This window comes from Molothrus aeneus, chromosome 1, assembly GCF_037042795.1.
Source record: "Molothrus aeneus isolate 106 chromosome 1, BPBGC_Maene_1.0, whole genome shotgun sequence".
Classification (NCBI taxonomy): domain Eukaryota; kingdom Metazoa; phylum Chordata; class Aves; order Passeriformes; family Icteridae; genus Molothrus; species Molothrus aeneus.
The window spans coordinates 50,241,637-50,259,596 of NC_089646.1; the positions used below are offsets into that span (position 1 = coordinate 50,241,637).

The 17,960-nt window shown below is 39.5% G+C and overlaps 1 protein-coding gene across 4 annotated transcripts in view; it reads left to right on the forward strand.

The window, feature by feature from the left end:
* The window catches only part of EZH2 (enhancer of zeste 2 polycomb repressive complex 2 subunit), a 50,511-nt gene extending 32,784 nt beyond the window's left edge, over positions 1–17,727 (forward strand). For all 4 annotated transcript variants that reach the window (XM_066572272.1, XM_066572281.1, XM_066572288.1 and 1 more), the window contains exons 9-20: positions 3,558–3,649; positions 4,594–4,834; positions 5,925–6,094; positions 6,473–6,567; positions 12,196–12,236; positions 13,407–13,532; positions 13,885–14,063; positions 14,918–15,013; positions 15,643–15,724; positions 16,361–16,441; positions 16,554–16,638; positions 17,399–17,727. In XM_066572272.1, coding sequence (XP_066428369.1) covers positions 3,558–3,649; positions 4,594–4,834; positions 5,925–6,094; positions 6,473–6,567; positions 12,196–12,236; positions 13,407–13,532; positions 13,885–14,063; positions 14,918–15,013; positions 15,643–15,724; positions 16,361–16,441; positions 16,554–16,638; positions 17,399–17,459 — 1,349 coding nt within the window. In that variant the 3' untranslated portion in view covers positions 17,460–17,727. The remainder of the gene's footprint in view (positions 1–3,557; positions 3,650–4,593; positions 4,835–5,924; positions 6,095–6,472; positions 6,568–12,195; positions 12,237–13,406; positions 13,533–13,884; positions 14,064–14,917; positions 15,014–15,642; positions 15,725–16,360; positions 16,442–16,553; positions 16,639–17,398) is intronic.
* Positions 17,728–17,960: the final 233 nt, after the last annotated feature.

Genomic DNA, 17,960 nt, shown 5'->3' on the forward strand with positions numbered 1-17,960 from the left:
AGTTTCCAATCTTTGTTCTAGAGCATTTGAGTTAAATATAGGAAAAGTTATCATTAGATTTTTAACGTGTCAAGTCCCCTTGACGACCTGGCAATCCCTTTATGTGCAGGTGATGACATAACTGAAAAAACTTGTGTACTTGTGGACTTCATTTGCTGACAGCAAGGAATTATGCCTAAATGTCTGGACTAACAAAGAATTTAGAAGAAGGAAAAATATCAGGTAGGGAGAATTTCCCAAATAGCTTGACTATGAAGCAAATGTACATTTCAGGCTAAACTGTTGCCTGTGTACTTTCACATTATTGAAAATGAGAGTTGAGCCTATTGGGGATGAGGCAGATAATAAATCTCAAAGACAGAAAACATGCTCAGAGACACCATTTTAGAATGATTTCTCTTAAGGAAATCATTAAAGAAATACAGACTTTAGGTGTTAGGAAATTCTACAAAGTTTTCTGTGATTTTTTCTTTTGAAAAAGATTACTACTGATATTTAAAAAAATCATAATACAGCAATACAAATAGTTTTATTCTTGTTCTGGGTCATTTTGTTATAACAACCCTCCCCAAAAAATACCTCACAATAGAGGTGGTAGATTTTGACTGTAGTTGTCTTTACTGTACCATGTTGGGTGTTTTTAAAATAGTTGAACAAAGATATGATTCTAATTTTAAGTATCATATATAGTCTATTTTTGAGGTCTCATCAGTTTAAAAATAAAAAATAAAAATAAAGGTTGGTTTGTTTCATTCTATTACAAGTTAAGCATTTCTTCATTTTCTGAAGGAAAACACTTTTTAAAAAAACACTCATTTTAGGACCTTGCACAAATTAATTTGTGAGAGAAATGATTGCATCTGCAAGTGACATGTAAGAAGAATAGCTTTGATTTCTGTACATTGCAGCAGTCTGGTATAGATCATGGCTTGCAAATGTCTAAGTGTTCTTTTGCATTGCTGGAAAATTATTTTCTTTGTGGTATGAAGAGAAGGTAAAACAGTTAAGTGGGAAAAAATCTTGAATGAAATGGTATACTGTGCAAATTTAAAGATGCAGTGTTGAAAAACATGGGAGTTTTCCCCTTCACTTTCGGGTAAATGGCTCCCATCATCTCATTGTTTCTTAAAAGATGGAAAAAAGTGAAATAACTTGGCATTAAATTGCATGGTTTCTTGTTACTGTAACAAAGTGTAACATATTTTACCTACCGAATACATGAACACTTGAAGGATATGTGAAACATGAGAAGTGGCATAGCAATGAAAGCTTTTAACTAATCTGGGGGAAGAAAGAGCACTAATGGCAACAATATACATAAATTACATTCCCAAACTTGCTTGTAAATAATTTTCCCATATCTATATGCCCATATATAGCAAATTAAAGCTTTTTTGTGTTTCCAGATTTATAAAATATAACATATTTGTCTGGAGAATGGGATGCAATATTTACTTATTGTTACTTTTATTTTATTTGTACCATTTTAAGAAAGCCTTGAAAGAGTGCACTTTCCTGTGGGGTTCCCACCTGCTGCTATCATTAATACAGGCACAATATTATAGAAATTATTATTTGATTTTTCAACTCACCCCCCTTTATAGGAGGGAAACATGAAGTGTTTCCAAAGTTCCAAGATGGAACTGGTCACCCTCCCAACTGCTGCCAAAGCAGGTGTTTGCAGAGCTATGCTGCACACCAGACCACTGAAATGAAGTTTGCTTTTGATAGCCTTGTCTGGGAAGACATGAGCTCTGCCCACATGCTTTAACAGGGATGGAAGTGCATTTAAAATTTGAGTCTTTAAGGCTTAGTGGACACAGAGAGAGAAGCCTTGAGCCTCATCTGGAAATAAAATGAATAGCAAATGGCTTAATGAAGGAGATGTGTGAAGTGGTGGTGTGGAACAGCCCTTTTAGATTAATATGGGGAGGAGGGGAGGGATTTCTTCTTTAATTTTGAACATATTTGCGCTTTTTATTCACTGAATTCTTATAACCTTCACTGTAAGTTACAGTTACCCAACTACAGCTGCTGTAAAACTGCAGCATAAGTGCTTCTGCATAGTTTGGAAATTGCACATTTTAAGTTGAGCATCTTTTCTGGGCCTTTGTGGAGCATTAGCAAACAGACAGCTAGCACTGTTCTTCTTTTTTAAATTTCAGTCCATTCTTCATTTCTGTTCCTTGCAGTTCTGTATGCCACTGTTTACACATTTAGAGGGAAAAGTATTTATTGATATCTATCTCTCTCTCTCCCTCTGTCTCTAAAAAACAAAGTATTTTTTTCCTTGAGCACAGACAAGTTGTTTTTAAAAAGACAATAATGATAGTATCTCAAAAAGCTCTGAATATAATGTGGATGAATGTATGAGTTTTGGTGAGAGTCTAATGGCAGGTTTTCCAGGCTTCAGAAAAGCTCTGTAAAGGGTACAGAGTAGTTGCTGAGACTTCCAGAAAGCTGTGAGAAGTCAGTCTCCCTGAGAACACCCTGCTGGGAGACAGGGGTTGTCTGTGAGGAGAGCTGGCTCTGGCAAAGACAGTAGGTAGGAAACTCTGCCCTCCAGTTACCAAGGTGCTCATGTTGCATGTGTAACATACCCAGCTCTGCTCCTTTTTGAGTCACTGTTCTGCAGCTTTTTCAGAGCTGTACAGAGTCCCTCAGGTACAGGAGCAGACACTTCTCTGCAAGGTGCAGACTTGGCTCACTTATCCAGTGACTGTGCAATGTTAACTTGTTTTTACCCTGCAGCTGGGATACAGGAACTGAATTCTTATATCCTGCCAGCTTAGCTGGAGTGCTGGTAAACTAATAGAGCAAAAATGCTTATGTGTCCTTCTCACTGATGAAAATGTAAAGTGAGTCCTATTACCTTTGCAAAGCATGCATGAGGTCGGATTTTTTGACAAGATAGAAATTTAACAACTGAATTTTACACATTGAAGTGATGATCGTTAATAGGAGAAGCCCTGAATAATTCTGTTTAACATGACAACAAAGTAAAATCTGTTCTTTTGTTGGAAAGGGTGATACACCAAATCTTCCTTGATACATGAAGCAAATGTGATTGCCTTTGTTGTTGTAAAAGGGCAGAATGGCTTTTAAGTGGAAGAGGATAGATTTACATTTGATGTAAGGAAGACATTCTTCACCATGAGGGAAGTGAGACACTGGAACTGGTTGCCCAGAGAAGCTGTGGCTGCCTCATCCCTGACAATGTTCAAGGCTAGGCTAGATGGGGTTTAGTCAGCCTGGTCTAGTGGAAGGTGTCCCTGCCCATGGCAGAGAGGAGTTGATTTTTAAGGTCCCTTCCAACCCAAACCATTCCATGATATGTGAAACTTACCTATGTGCTGTCTTTGTGTATTTAAGTGGTAAGTCATATGTCACTACATGGGGTTTCTTTTATTATTTATTTATTTGTTTATTCCCTTTATTAGTATTTTATTCTGGTTTTAGTAAAGTCTTGGTAACCTTGTGCTTTGGGTAGAGTTTGAGGTTACATATTTAATGTATTTTATATGAAAACTAAAAAATGTGATGTTTTGATTCAACAGCATTCCATGCAACTCCCAATACTTATAAGCGAAAGAATACAGAAACAGCATTAGATAATAAGCCTTGTGGACCTCACTGTTATCAGCATCTGGTAAGATAATTTTATATGTCACAATTTGCTGAGTGTTAGTGCTGGCTGCAGTATAGGGGGATACTTAAACTAAGGGCATGCTGTGTCTAGGATAGTGCATCTGCTTGTGGGCCATTTGCAGTCAAGTATGTTACCTTCAGCTGCTGCAAGAGAAGAAGTAACTTTCAATCATCTTAAGTAGGAATACTTGTAGATGTAGCCTGAGATATTTGTAGGGAAGAAATATTACTATCCCCTAATAATGGTGTTGCTGCTATTCTGTCCAATCTAGTCAAGGAACTGCAGACTTTGCTCTTGTAAATTATATTACAACTAAAACTTACTTATAAGGGTTTTTTTTAATTTGCCAAAGGCTGAGTCCATCTGGGACTTCTGCTCTTAAGAAGTAATAGGATGGAAATTAATAAAGTGAAATCTTTAGTAATATAATTTCAAATCTCTCTCATAATGCCCCTAAATGTTTTACTATGAGAAACTATGCAATTTTCCCCATCTGAAAACTTGCTACACTATATCATTCCCCTTTTCACTAGAAAACAAGTTACCAATGCTTGTATTTTAAAAAATGTAGAACACATATTGTCTAAGTGCCATGTGCAAGAAGAGTTCTCGTATTTTTATGGGTGTTTCCTGTGGGGAAATTCTTATTTATTTCTGTCATCTGGGAAAATAGCAATTTACTGCTGAATTATTTTTCTCTTGGCAGCCAAATTAAAAGGGGAACTGAAATATTGACATGAGTACTTTGTAAGTGTAGATGTTTTTCATGGTAGCATCAAAAGTACTTGTGTTCATGGTTGGTGTGCCTTTAACTGGAACTTTGGTGCACGTGATTATTTTGTAGAACAGTGGGAAGTTCCTCAGGATGCAAGCAGAAGGTGCTGACCCACAAGTGGAACCACTTCTGGATTTCTGTGCTGTAAACTGTGCTGTTTTGTGTCCAGGAGGGTGCGAAGGAGTTTGCGGCTGCCCTGACGGCGGAGCGCATCAAGACGCCGCCAAAGCGCCCTGGCGGGCGGCGGCGGGGCCGGCTGCCCAACAACACCAGCAGGCCCAGCACGCCCACCATCAACGTCCTGGAGTCCAAGGACACCGATAGCGACCGCGAGGCCGGCACCGAAACCGGCGGGGAGAACAACGACAAGGAGGAGGAAGAAAAGAAAGATGAAACATCCAGTTCCTCGGGTAAGGATGGTCAGTGCTGCTTCCTTCAAAGAGCGGCGGTGCTTGGAGGGTGAACAGAACCAAAACTACAAAAAAACCAATGCTACAAAAATAACAAAGCCAAAACAAGTCAAGCTGTGCAATCCTAGAAAATGTGTTTTTGGAATGTATGGAACTGAGTGAAAAGACAGAATAATAATATGAGTGTCTTGGCTTGGAAAGACAGGTGCCTGCTAAGGAAGGCAGGAGCCTCCCCTGAAATGGAGAAAATGAACCCCCCCTCCTCCAAATTGCTATAAATTTTAAATTAAGAGGCTCTCAGGCAACAAAAATTATGGGAGCAGGAAATAACACTTCTTTAATAGGGAAGAAAATAAAAGAATAAAATAAACAGTGCAGTAAAACCAAAACAACACTGATATAGTCAGAAACACCTGACACCCTGTTGGTCAGGGTGTTGGTAGCAGTCCAATTGGAATTGTGGCTGCAGTCCTCCTGGAGTGTCAGGTATGGTTCTGTTGGAGCAGCGATCCTGTAGAAGGGGTGTAGTTTTCCTCTGAAGATCCAGTGGAAGAAGAGTCAGCTGCTGTTCCTCTGGGAAATCCAGTGGAGAAGCTGTGCTGGTGTTCCAGAACCTCCAGATTATATCCAGGTAGGAATGCTTGGCTCCTCCCTCTGGGTGAAGCATCTCCCAATGGGATGCTATAGTTCTTATCAGCCATGCAGTGACATTCAATAGCCTGTTATCAGCAGATGTCCCCTCCTGAAGGAGGGGTGATTATGATCACTGAGAGAGAGAGATAAGGCAAACTGTCCACTTGACAAAAGACAACTGCCATACAGATGGTAATAGAATACATCTTGCCTTGCAATCTGGAACAATGAGTTTAGTCAAACTGTAAGAGAATGTCTGCATTGTCTCAATTTACATGTAGGCCATTAATTTGAGTAGCTGCTGTTAGCTTCTGTAAGAGGCATGTGAAAATGTTTGTTTTTTCTGGCACTTGGGAAACAGCAAAAACCCTGGGATATTTTTTAACTGCAGTTAATCATAATGTGAAGGGCAAAGTAAATTTTGATACATAGCCTTACTCTCAATTATTTGTTACAGAAGCAAATTCTAGGTGTCAAACACCAATAAAGATGAAGCCAAATATTGAGCCTCCAGAGAACGTGGAATGGAGTGGTGCAGAAGCTTCAATGTTTAGAGTTCTTATTGGCACCTACTATGACAACTTCTGTGCAATTGCCAGACTGATTGGGACCAAAACGTGCAGACAGGTAAGCAGGGAAGATACTTGCTAAGGGTCAAAGTGATTTACTTTTAAAGCTAAAGTATACAAATACTAGTATTGATTACTAAAAGGGAAAATAATTAATTTTCTTGGTTTTCCCAAGAATGCTATGGTCCAGAATTCATACCACAAATACATAGAAGTTAGTTTTAAAACTATTTTAAAATTAAATTTACAGGAGGTTTAAATTAGAGTATCAATTCTTAAATGACAAAAATAATCAACTTTAAATGTATTGAAAAGAGACTATGACTGGATATAATCTGTAAGTTGTTGGTTGGAGGAAATCATACTAACTTAGAATATGAGCAACTTTGTACTAGTGAGAGATTTATCGTGGATGTGTTATGGTATCTCTTGTTAGGTGTATGAGTTTAGAGTAAAGGAATCTAGTATTATTGCACCAGTCCCTGCTGAAGATGTTGATACTCCTCCCAGAAAGAAGAAAAGGAAACACAGGTAAATCTGTTACTAAATACCCTTAGCATAACAATAAATTGGAGATATAGGGGATCAGAACAGAAAGTATTTTGAAAGAAAAGTTGTGCAACTCTTCTTTTGCTTCCAAAACCAAAAGTTGCAGCAATAAAACAAAATGATGTTTTAGTTTTTGACAAAATTTTACTGCACTGGCAACTATAACCTTCCTCTTCTCTTTCCCTTTCCTTTCTTTTTAAGTTCTTTAACAGCCAGGTTCTTGTAGGTGTATTGATGCAAGTTGTCAAAACTCTGTTTAGATTAGAAATCACCTATGCAGCTTGTTGCAACATTTAAGATAGTGTAGAATAATTATTTTTTACAACAATAAACATTAAATTCAGGAGTGTTTCAATAGGATTGAGTAATGATTATATGATATTTTAAAATTAAAACTGATGTTTTTTAATGATGAAATGTGTTCTAGCAAGCTTCAGATAGCAAGCTAGTAGGATTGCCTTCTTTTTCTCTAGGAGAGACTATTCCTTTGTGGCACCCCAGTTTCATCAGCACCTAGAACACCAACTAAAGAACTAGGTTAACAGGTTGTTACTTGAAGTGAAGCTGCAATGAAGAACAAACGATTATTTGACACAATTTCTGTTGAAATTGCAAAACTTTGTGGCTGCTGTCTGTCAGTGAAATGCATTTTTCTTTTAGAATTCTGAGGTTTGGAGAATGCAGCTCTGCATTGATTATTTTTATTCTGAGAGATAAGAACATAGGAGCAATAAAAGCTGACTGAAAATTAGCAAAAACATTTCTTTAGCAAGCAATAAGTACACTTTTTCCCATGTAATTTCCTATTTCTCCCTTTAACTTGCTTTATTTTCCCACAAGTTTGTCCTTCCAGTTCTTCTCCCATCAATTCTTCTTGCTGCTGTCTTAGCTTGTCTATTTATTATTTCCAGGCCTAGTGAAATTCCTGAACTGGTTCAAAGATCCTGTTGACGTGGAGTAGAATATTTCTGCTTTGTAGTAGCATAGAGGCAGGCAACGTGAGCTGGGAAAAGATTGAGTGAGCATCTGGAAAAGATTTTGTTCTCAGCAAAAGCTATTGATTTTAATGCTCTTGGCACAGTTTTCAAGTGTTTGGGCATTTGGTGGGCTTGGCTGTTTAAATTTAGGTTATTAGCCATGGTGCAAGTTTGGAATATGTAGCTGAGAATTAGCTTGCTGTCAGATTTACACAAATTGCTATAAAAATGGTGCACTACATCTACTTAAAAGAACAGCTAAAAGGTTCAAACGTATTTTTGCAGCTGAAATGGATTGTATGATTACCAGGCTGACATTGTTTTGGAAGAATTCTCAGACTTTTTTTAGTTTAGGAGTTTTTTTTTCCCCCCAAGTAAATGAAAGCACTCTCCATTGCATGGAGTTTCTTGACTTTATTTGCTTTTTTATTAGTTGCCAATTTAAAAACTTTATTGGTAGCAATTTAGTTTTGAAATGCCCTTTAATTCTTTAAACTCATATTTAAGGAAGGAGATAATTTTACAAATATAATGTCCCAGAATATGTGGCAATCAAGCTGTCTCCATTCTTCTATGGCAGTAGCCTTTTTAAAAAGGAAAGCAGTTTAGCCTGCCTACATCCTGCTGTTGAAGTTCTCCCACAATCAGCAATTGGGACAACCATCTGGAAAACTTTCTCTGTTTCTTACCTTTCTTTTAGTTGAGTTTACTCACTCTTAGAGTAAATCCAGTCCTAGAGCCAGGAAGGCTTTTCCCTTTTCCCTTTTCCCTTGCAGGGCTCTTACCTGTCTGCAGGTTGTCCATGTGTGCATGTGGCTTTGAGCTAAAGCAGCAACACCAGAGAGAAAAGCAACAGCAAAAAGCTGCTTTTGCTGGCCTCTTGTAACCAATTTGAGGGCAGATAAAGTCTTTTCTTGCACAACTTTGCCTATTTCCCATATCATCTTGGTGCCCTATGAGCATACTGAGCAACTAGCTGGCAAGGCTGCATCCCTCTTGGATAATGAAATGTCTTGTCTGCCTCCTTCCTGTGACATTTTTGTTGAGATAGCTGTAATAAGGCTGATCAGTGGGAGAAGACTTCTAATATAGTTGCTTTTTGGAGAGCCAGTAAGTGTCAGAGCCTGGCCTGTGTATCAGATTTACCTGTTACTTTGAGAAAACTCTGCCTTGATGAGAAGGGAGTACTTTGCATAGAAGCCAGTAAAAAACCTGAATGAAGAAAGAATTTTGAAAAGCATGGGTGTATGCTGGAGGGAGAGTGTACTTCAGTACTGTTCATTCTTTCATGTGTATATTTTTCTTCCATTGCTGGGAGCTGAGTTGAATTTGCTTTAACTAATCAGCATTCCTTCCTCTATTTTGCTACTGATTTTAAAGCTGCTTCTTTATTATTTTGGTTTTCCTCTTCTCCCTCATCCCCTACTCAGAGGCCACTTAGTAATTTTATTTGAAAATAATTTATTTTCCCCCCACTTTCTCATTTTCCTCCTCCTTCTGCTGGGCTGCTGTTCACTGTATGTGTTTGAATAGCTTTTGTAGTTCTGCCAAGAGTTCAGGATGCCTTTTTGTAGGGATTTAAAGTCTCACTGTTATCAGGCAAAAGGTGCAGCTGAGGCATTGGTACAGATATTCTGATGTGCTACCTGGTTGGAAGGCTGAGTCTTGGAGTGGTGGGGAGGCTGTGGGTAAGATGATCTGGGAGACTGAAGTCTTTGAGTGATGCCAGAAAATCAAACACTGCAAAGACTCAACTACATATTTGACATAATTGGCATGTATTTTGAATTTTTAGTGCTCTTTCTGATAGCAGAATATCCCTGTGCAAAGCAAGAAATCCTGGAGCAGCTTCTTCCAAAGGGTGCTTTTAGTGCTGTCTTGGCTGACGCTGCTGCTGCCCAGAACCACTGGCAAAAGTTTAGAGGTCTAGTAGGTTGTCAGGAGAGAAGAATGATATCTTTGACAGCTGCTGTCATGATGCTTCTGGAAACACTTGTTTTCTAAGCTGGCTCTCCTGCAGATGTCAGCAACCAGATGTACAAATCCACTGGCTTGTTTGGAAACTTGCTATGCAGTTTCCAGTTGGCTTTTTGTAATGAAGCTTCAAGTTGTGAGTGCTTTCTCAACTTTGTCTTTTCCTTGCCTTTGCTTCCTGCTGTGTGGGACCAGGTCTTGCCTTTTGCTTCTGTTTGAGATGGCAGATTTATATAGAGCAGATACAAAAATGACTCTGCCTTTAGTGTAGTGCTTGCTCAGGCTCCAGCTTTGTGCACTAACTGGGGGAACTTGAGCGCTTTGTGGCAATTTTTTGGAAGTTACAAGGCAGTGAATACTCTTGGATTGTGCCAGTCAAAACTCCTGTTGGTCAGTGTTGGCAGCCTGCTCCTTGTTGTCTTGTCATTGCCCACAGTTCCTGCTGCCACTGTGTCTCCAGCTCCCCTCTCTCTCCTGTGACAAAAATCTCTCCAAAAGAAAGAGGGGCAGAGCACATGGATGCCTTTCCCATTGTGACTGCCACCTGTAGTTTTCCTTCTGCTTTGCCTTGTTACTATTAATGCTTTCTTGATGTGTATGCACATTTGTGTGCTTCTAACGTATTAGGAGAGTGCTTACCTTAGGAGAAAATGTGAAGCTGCTAATTGCTAATGAAAGAGTATTTTAACAAGTCTGGCCACAGAATGCTTTTAAGAGTTTGCTGTGCTGGTAGGTTCTTATTATCTTGGAGTGACAGACAAGTTTCTGTGAAAGACTGGTTCAAAAATATGGCGTGTTACATTTTCCAAATACCAGGTAGACAAGAAAGAAAGTAGTTTGGTGTGCATAAGAGTAATTTAAGTCAAAATTGCACTCCTTTCAGGCATATGGGAAGTGTCCTCTTGCAGAGTCAATGTCTCATAATTCATAAATATATGTTGGTAGCCTTTTCTTCTAGCATGAATCACTCTTAATAGGAATGTCATCTATTTATTACACTACTCTGTAATTCTGGGCTTCTTCTTTCCTCTCAGCCTTAGTTACTTGGACAAGTCTGCCTTTGTGGGTTTCTAACTTGTATGGGTTCCTTCAGTGCTTGTAAGAAAATTGGTTATTGAGTTAAATCTCATAGTAATGCTTTAGAAGGGCAATTTTATAGAGAATCTTATTTATCTGAAGCTGTTGGAGGGCACTGCACACCATTTAGTTGAAGTAAAAGCTGCTATGCTTTTATGAAAGAAGTAGCAGCTAAAAAGTCCTATTTAAGAAGTTACAGTGGGAGATATTTTTTCAGAGTGCAGACTTCTGAGGAGTGTTGCATTCACTGAAAGGCAGAATAGCTTTTGTAGGTGTTCTGTGCTGGGGATCTTTTAGTACCTGTGCTCATGAGTGTTTTGGGCAGCTTGGTAAATCTGCAGAGAAAGTGAGGTTGCTTGACGCAGCTGGCAATGTATTATTTGGCCAGGGAGTGAGGCTTCTCCCATATTGTCTTCATGTTGTTACATGATATACTATGGAAGTCCAAGAAGTATAAACTTTGAAAATTCTTAATCTAATTTTTTTGTTATGTGTGTTTACTATATACAAGTAGTAATTAAAATGCATAGAATTGAAGGAAAAATAAAACAACTGATTTCTCCTTTAATTTTAAGGCTACTGAAATTAAAAGTCTGGTTTTCCTTTTGGTACTAAAGGTCCAGACAGGTGTTTTTGCTTGATTGTTTCTGACACACCGTTTATGGAATAGCTGACATTCCCTGGCCGAAGAGCTTGTAATCTGAAATGGATACAAAATAAAGGGGTAAATGTAACATGCAAGAACTTTGAAGTATAGTGAATGCTAACCAAAAAGCACGTTACTCTTAAAAAAACACAGCAAAGCAACAAACACAAACAATAAAATCCACTACACAACAAGAACACCACTTCTGGCCAAGGGTGTGCTTGGCTGAGCTGCCTGAGAAAGGGACACTGAAGGAAAACTGTAAGGACATAAGAGAAAGGAGTGTGGGCTGTGAGGCAGAAGGGGAAAGGCTCAGTGCAGCACCACCAGCCAGGACAACTGGGGAAACATGTCCAGCCAGAAGGAATACTGAGGTCCCATCAGTGTGGCTGTGGCAGGCAGGCACTGTCTCCTGTCAGGTACTTGGAGCTCCTCTGGTGAAGGGTAGGACCTGGCTGTGGTCTGTAGGGGACAACCAGAGTGGTGCTGGGGCCAAGTCCTGTGCAGCAAACAGCTGCCCCATTTCTGTGCCCCTGTTCAGGCATGACCCTCCAGATCTGCACCTTCGTTCCCTTCCCTCACTGCTGCTCCTGCCTGCCAGAAGCAGCTCCAGCAGCTGCTCTTGGCAGGGCTTCCTTCAAGGGCATCTGAGTTTAAGCATCTCTAGGTTGGGCTGGGTGGGGACAGCTCCTCTGTGCAATGCTGGGACTGGAGGAATGGTGTGGGGAGCGGGGGGAGCAGCCTGCAGAGCTCTGGTCTTGGCCAGCCCTAGACTGGGACAGGGTGGTTCTGCTGCAGCCCCTCTCACTTGTGTGCAGTTAGCAGGTGTTCATGTCTCCAGAAACTTTCCCATCCTAAGCAAGATTCAGCTGCCTTTCCCAGCCCACTGCAGGAGGAGTTCCTGTCAACCTTCTTGTTTGTTTTGTGTTTTTGCAGGTTGTGGGCTGCTCATTGCAGAAAGATACAGCTGAAAAAGGGTTAGCATCTTTCCATTCAATTTATGTCCTGAACTTTTAAGATTCTACTATTGCTTTTTTTTGTTTTGGTTGTTTGTGGGGGGGCCTGGTTATTTGTTTTTTTAATGTAAGGCCATTATGTATGTTCTGTGGGGAGCTAGAGATTTTAGGGGAATGAAAATTAAAAACGTAAACTCTCGCTTACATGTATTGTAGGGACAAAGGGTACTCTCTGGTTTACATAGCTGGAAGAGCTCTGTATAATTACATAAAAAGGAAAGGAGGCTGAGTTTGCTGTCTTTCCAGTATGGCTTCATTGAAGCACAGATAAAATTGGTATTAAGGATAAGAGGTGCAGTAAAAAGTGCCTTTTTTTTTTTTTTGTAAGTCAGTTTAATTTAGAAATAGTTCTCTGAAAAGTTGTTAAGAATAGTTGGGACTTGTAGCAACATAAATAATTGATCTGTTTGTCTCTCTCATTTTTTGTTGCTGATTGCTAGCTTGAGCATTTTTATAAATTTACAAATTCATGCAAACCCAAAACAAGCTCAAGAGTATTAATAGAAAAAATAATTTATATAGCATCAAATTCTCCTAGCTTCTGTATAGGTAAAGCTCTAGACTTGTCCCTGGTAGTTCCTTTCTTGCCTAGAAGACTTCAGCATTGTCTGTACTGGAAAATTGACTTGGGAAAGCACAGTGGTATAGTAATAATAATAATAATAATTATAATGATAATAATGGAATTACATTACCAGTGTTACCTGTTTGAAAGTTGACTGTTATTCCACATTAAAAATTGCTTTCAGTATTTAAGCAAATTTACTTTGCTGAATAATATCAGTGCTATTCCAAAACATGTTCAGACAGGAAATGATACCATTGTAGTTTCGTTTCTCAGTTTTCCACATAAACAGCTTTCAGCTCTGAATACTCAAAGCAGCTGAGCAGTGGCAGAATGAGGTGCACTAGGAAGGGAGCTAATGGTGTAAAACACCTCACTAATGTTGCAGTTCTGGTTTTGTGTCTTTTGGGTTTTCAACCCCACTTGTTGTGGGTTTGGGTTTTTTGTTCATGTTTGGGCTTTCTTAGTTAAATGACTAAAAGGGAATTTCTGCTTTAGAGTGAGGGGAACTGTATGTTGTTTGTCTGCAACTTTCAACTTTACAAAATGTTGCTATTTTTATTCAGATGGGTCATCGAATCACGTTTACAACTATCAGCCATGTGATCACCCACGTCAGCCTTGTGATAGCTCATGCCCATGTGTAATTGCTCAAAACTTCTGTGAGAAGTTTTGTCAGTGCAGCTCAGAATGTAAGTAAAACATTTAAAGTTATCCATAAACTTCTCTCACTGTCCACCACGAGCTCTGTACTACCAGTCTGTCTGTGCCGCAGGAGCAGCAAATTGTGTCCAACAGTGTGAGCACGTTCAGTTTAATTTGGTCCTTGTAATTGGCCATTGCATGAAGTCAGAAGCAGCCTTCAGACCTAAAATTAAGGAAGAGTTATTAAAATCAGGGAAGGGAAGAATTTGCAGTACTCCTGAATGCAGATGTCAGTGGCTGTGTTACCAATATTCTGATACACTATAATCTCCGCAGTCTTAATTTTACACGGTATATTTTCATATTTGCTGTTTTTCTTTTCCACACATTCCTTTGTAGGCCAAAATCGTTTTCCTGGGTGTCGTTGTAAAGCACAGTGCAACACCAAGCAGTGCCCCTGTTACCTGGCTGTCCGTGAGTGTGACCCTGACCTCTGCCTGACCTGTGGAGCAGCTGACCACTGGGACAGCAAAAATGTTTCTTGCAAGAACTGCAGCATTCAGAGAGGATCCAAAAAAGTACGTCCAGAGTTATACAACTGCAGGCCTGTTGCCTGGGTCTAGAGGTTTTCTTATATTTTCAAGCCAGAGAATGGAATTTCTTTGCCTTCATACTGTCAAACTGGAAAAGAAAAAAAAAAAAAACAACAAACCAAACAGCAAGGAAAGGAGTTGTCACTTGTTAGCTTGCTCGTGTGCTGCTGTTAAGTCTATCTACATTTTGTCATGTACCAATTAGTGTGTTCTGTGCAGGAGAGCAGCAGAATATCTCTTTTTCCCTGTTCAGGCTTTGCTTCTTAATTGCAAATAGGCTGCTGTTTTAAAGAGCTCAGCAGTCTTTTCCCAGATCAGCATAAAGAAGTTTATCCCAGAGTCTAGAAGCTATTTCTTTTTTCAGTTGTTGATTCAAAGGTATAAACTTGTATACAGTCTACTAAAGTCCTGAAAGCCCATTCAGTTCTGGCAAATAAATCAATAAGCCAAAGTTTATTTCTACTCTGGCATGTTTTCTCACAAAATAGTTGATTACTGAGCTAATGAGTAGTGGGCTCCTGTCTGCAGACCTTTTGAGGTTGAAGTCTTTAGTAAATGAATTTTTATGTAATCCCGTCATTTCAAGATGTCTTGGGGTGGTTAAACTAAAATTTTTAGTAGTTTTCAAATACTTGGTCATTTTTCTTTTGCATACATCTTCTGATGCACAAGCTGTAATTTTAGTGTGTGTTGATCATTAGAAGACTCTGGATTTGTCTGCACTTGTGGAGTCCCAACATATACATTTCGCTAAGTGATACAAAACAAAATGGAAAAAAAATCCTGAACTCAAATCTAAGCCAGGCATATCAAAACTTCTTGGTTTTTCTATTCCACAGCACTTACTATTGGCACCTTCAGATGTGGCAGGCTGGGGAATTTTTATCAAAGATCCTGTACAGAAGAATGAATTCATCTCTGAATACTGTGGTGAGGTAAGGATGGAGAACACTGGATATGAGCTTACTTGGTAAAGTTATGCACTGACAGGGACTGAGCATGGGTGCCATTGTCTGTGACCGGGTACCTCGTTCAGACAGAGCCATGTGGCTGCCTCAGTGTCACAGGCTGTGACTGCTGTCACTCCCCAGACCCCAGGAGCTACACAATTGAAATGTCACAAAAATTTTGAAACAGGTTCTTGTGAGAAGGAGAGGCTGGAATGTCCTTTTTATCTCAGATGGAATTTCAGTTCAGACATGCTTGGAATTTGGTGGCAAATTATTTAGTATAGTACTGAAAGTCAGTAGGAGCTTTTGCTAAGCTGTATTCTGTAGCAATAAAACCCCGAGTCCGGTATGCAGCCCTGATTTTGAGAGGAGAAGCAATTCTTGCTTTTCTTCTGCTCTGAAAGAGTTTATGTATGCTAAAAGCAAAGCATGGATGTTTGCTAAGTGCAAAAAGCTTCCTGAAAACAACACTTTGTTTGGAAATACTTTGAATCCCAGAGAATAAAAAACACTGCCACCTGTCTTTCAGAAGGCTGGGGAGGGGTTGACATTAAGCTGCTGTGGTTACACAGTGGAGGAGTGCTTCTCTCTTTTACAAGTGGTGTTTCTTTCAGATTATCTCTCAGGATGAGGCAGACAGAAGAGGAAAAGTGTACGACAAATACATGTGCAGCTTTCTGTTTAACTTGAATAATGGTATGTATGCATCAGTTGCAACCCTTGGCAGCATAAGTAAAGTATGTATGCTTGGCATTTTGTTCAGCCCTGTTCTTCTGCAGACAGCAGGTAACAATGAGAACTTATTTCCACACATCTTTCTCTATCAGTGTGTGGATTCATCCTGCTGAATGTAAAAAGTGTTGTCTGAAGTAATTTTACTGAATTCAATAATCAGTAATTTATGATGGTAATTGTGTTGGGGGAAAAAAGCCACATGTGGTATGATGTAACTACTGCCACTTAAAAAATACAGACTGCACTGTGTCAAGCATAAAATACTGGAAAATAGTTGAAATGGGGAAAAAAACCTGCTGCTTTATGTCAGTGTTGACTTAGCATATTTGTGGAGCTTGTCCTTGTGGAATAAAGGTAGAGAAGCTTCAGTGAGGAGCTCAGGTGGTGCCACTGTGGCAGGAGGTAAAGGAAAAGCACCGTGTGGAACAGCAGAGTTCAGCTGTTGTAAGGTGGTGGGCCTGCTCTTCCATGGGGAAGATGTGCAGTTATCTTCTCCAGCTGCTAAGATCCAAGCACACTAGGTAATAAACTCAAAAATGTGTTTGTAGGTACCCCTTCCAACATTTGTGGGGTTTGTTGTTTTTTTCTGCCCCCTAGATTTTGTGGTTGATGCAACACGCAAGGGCAACAAAATTAGATTTGCAAACCATTCAGTAAATCCCAACTGCTATGCAAAAGGTAAGTTTCACATTTACTTGCTTTTCATCAACGTATGAAATACTGTGAGATATTTCTTTAACATGCATTTTATCAGTATTTGTACTAACATAGCTAATTTCTTTTAAAACAGTTATGATGGTTAATGGTGATCACAGAATAGGAATATTTGCTAAAAGAGCCATTCAGACTGGTGAAGAACTGTTCTTTGACTACAGGTGGGTAGATGGATTTCAGGTGGGATTAGCTTCCAGTATCTGTGCAGCTCAGAGTTAATGCCTGTGCCTGCCTGGCCCCTGCAGCCTCAGGTTTCAGCAGCTGAGAAGCAGCACTCCCCACACTGCTTTTGTTAAGGCAGATGCCATAGCAAGACTGATTTGAGCAATGCAGCTGGTTAAGAGCCTGCAAACTTGGAAAAGCAGTTCTCATAGAGCAAAGTGTAGTGACAAATGGGGACAGACTTTCTCTGGTTGGGTTACCTTGGTAGCAGTACAAGTTAACTCCCCCATCATTCAGAAATAGGCAAGAATTTCAGAGAATGAAATTTCAGAATTCCTACAGACAAATGCTTCATAAGAATGTGTCCTTACTGTCCCCTACAATCATCTTACTTGGCAAAAAGTAAGCTGTCCACTGGCAATACTGTGTAGGTCAACCTGGAGAAATGTGGTTGCTTTCCAGTACTGAAAATGAACTTCAGGACTGTGAGAGCCAAGGTGAAAAAGTATGGAATTTTAGTGATTTGTCTCCTCTTGATCAAACACCTCTGAAAGTAGTTTCTTGTGGGTCAGCAGCGTTATGCACCTGCAAATTCACACAAGGAGGAAACACCCCAGCTGGTGAGGAGATAATGGGAAATCTAAGGATAAGAGTATTCCAGGCTGTGGTGCCTTTCTGTCAGAATAATGAAGCTGAAATGTTCCATGATACTGGCTTTTTGTGATTTTTTTTTTTTATTTTTTTATTTCTTTATTTCAGATATAGCCAAGCTGATGCCCTTAAGTATGTGGGCATTGAAAGAGAAATGGAAATCCCTTGACACCAGCTACCTCTTCTTTTAAACAAACAGCTGCCTTATCTTCAGGAATTTCTAGTACTGTGGGCAATTTTAGAAAAATACAAATGATGCAATTTGAAATTCTGTATTTGCAAAGTACTGTAACAGTAATTTATAGTAATGATTTTAAAGAAAACAACTTTTTATTGCCTTCTCACCAGCTGCAAAGTGTTTTGTACCTAGGAACTTTTGCAATAATGTGGTGTGGTACATTTTTCAACCTTGAATAAAGGATACTTGAACTTCTTCATTTTTACTGGCATTGAGTTGGAATTTTGTGTCAGCCCCTTGAGAAAGCAATGTGAATTTAACCTGTAACTTCTGTGCAAAGGCAGCTCCATATTTGTCTCCTTCTGTTACTCTGGGTCAGGTTTAAGATCAGTGTGAAGATGGAAACAGTGTAGATGGCAGTCAGGTGATTGGTGCTGCAGTGCCTAGGTGAGACAGGGGTGGTCTTGCAGTTTCTCAGCTTCCCTTGGATGC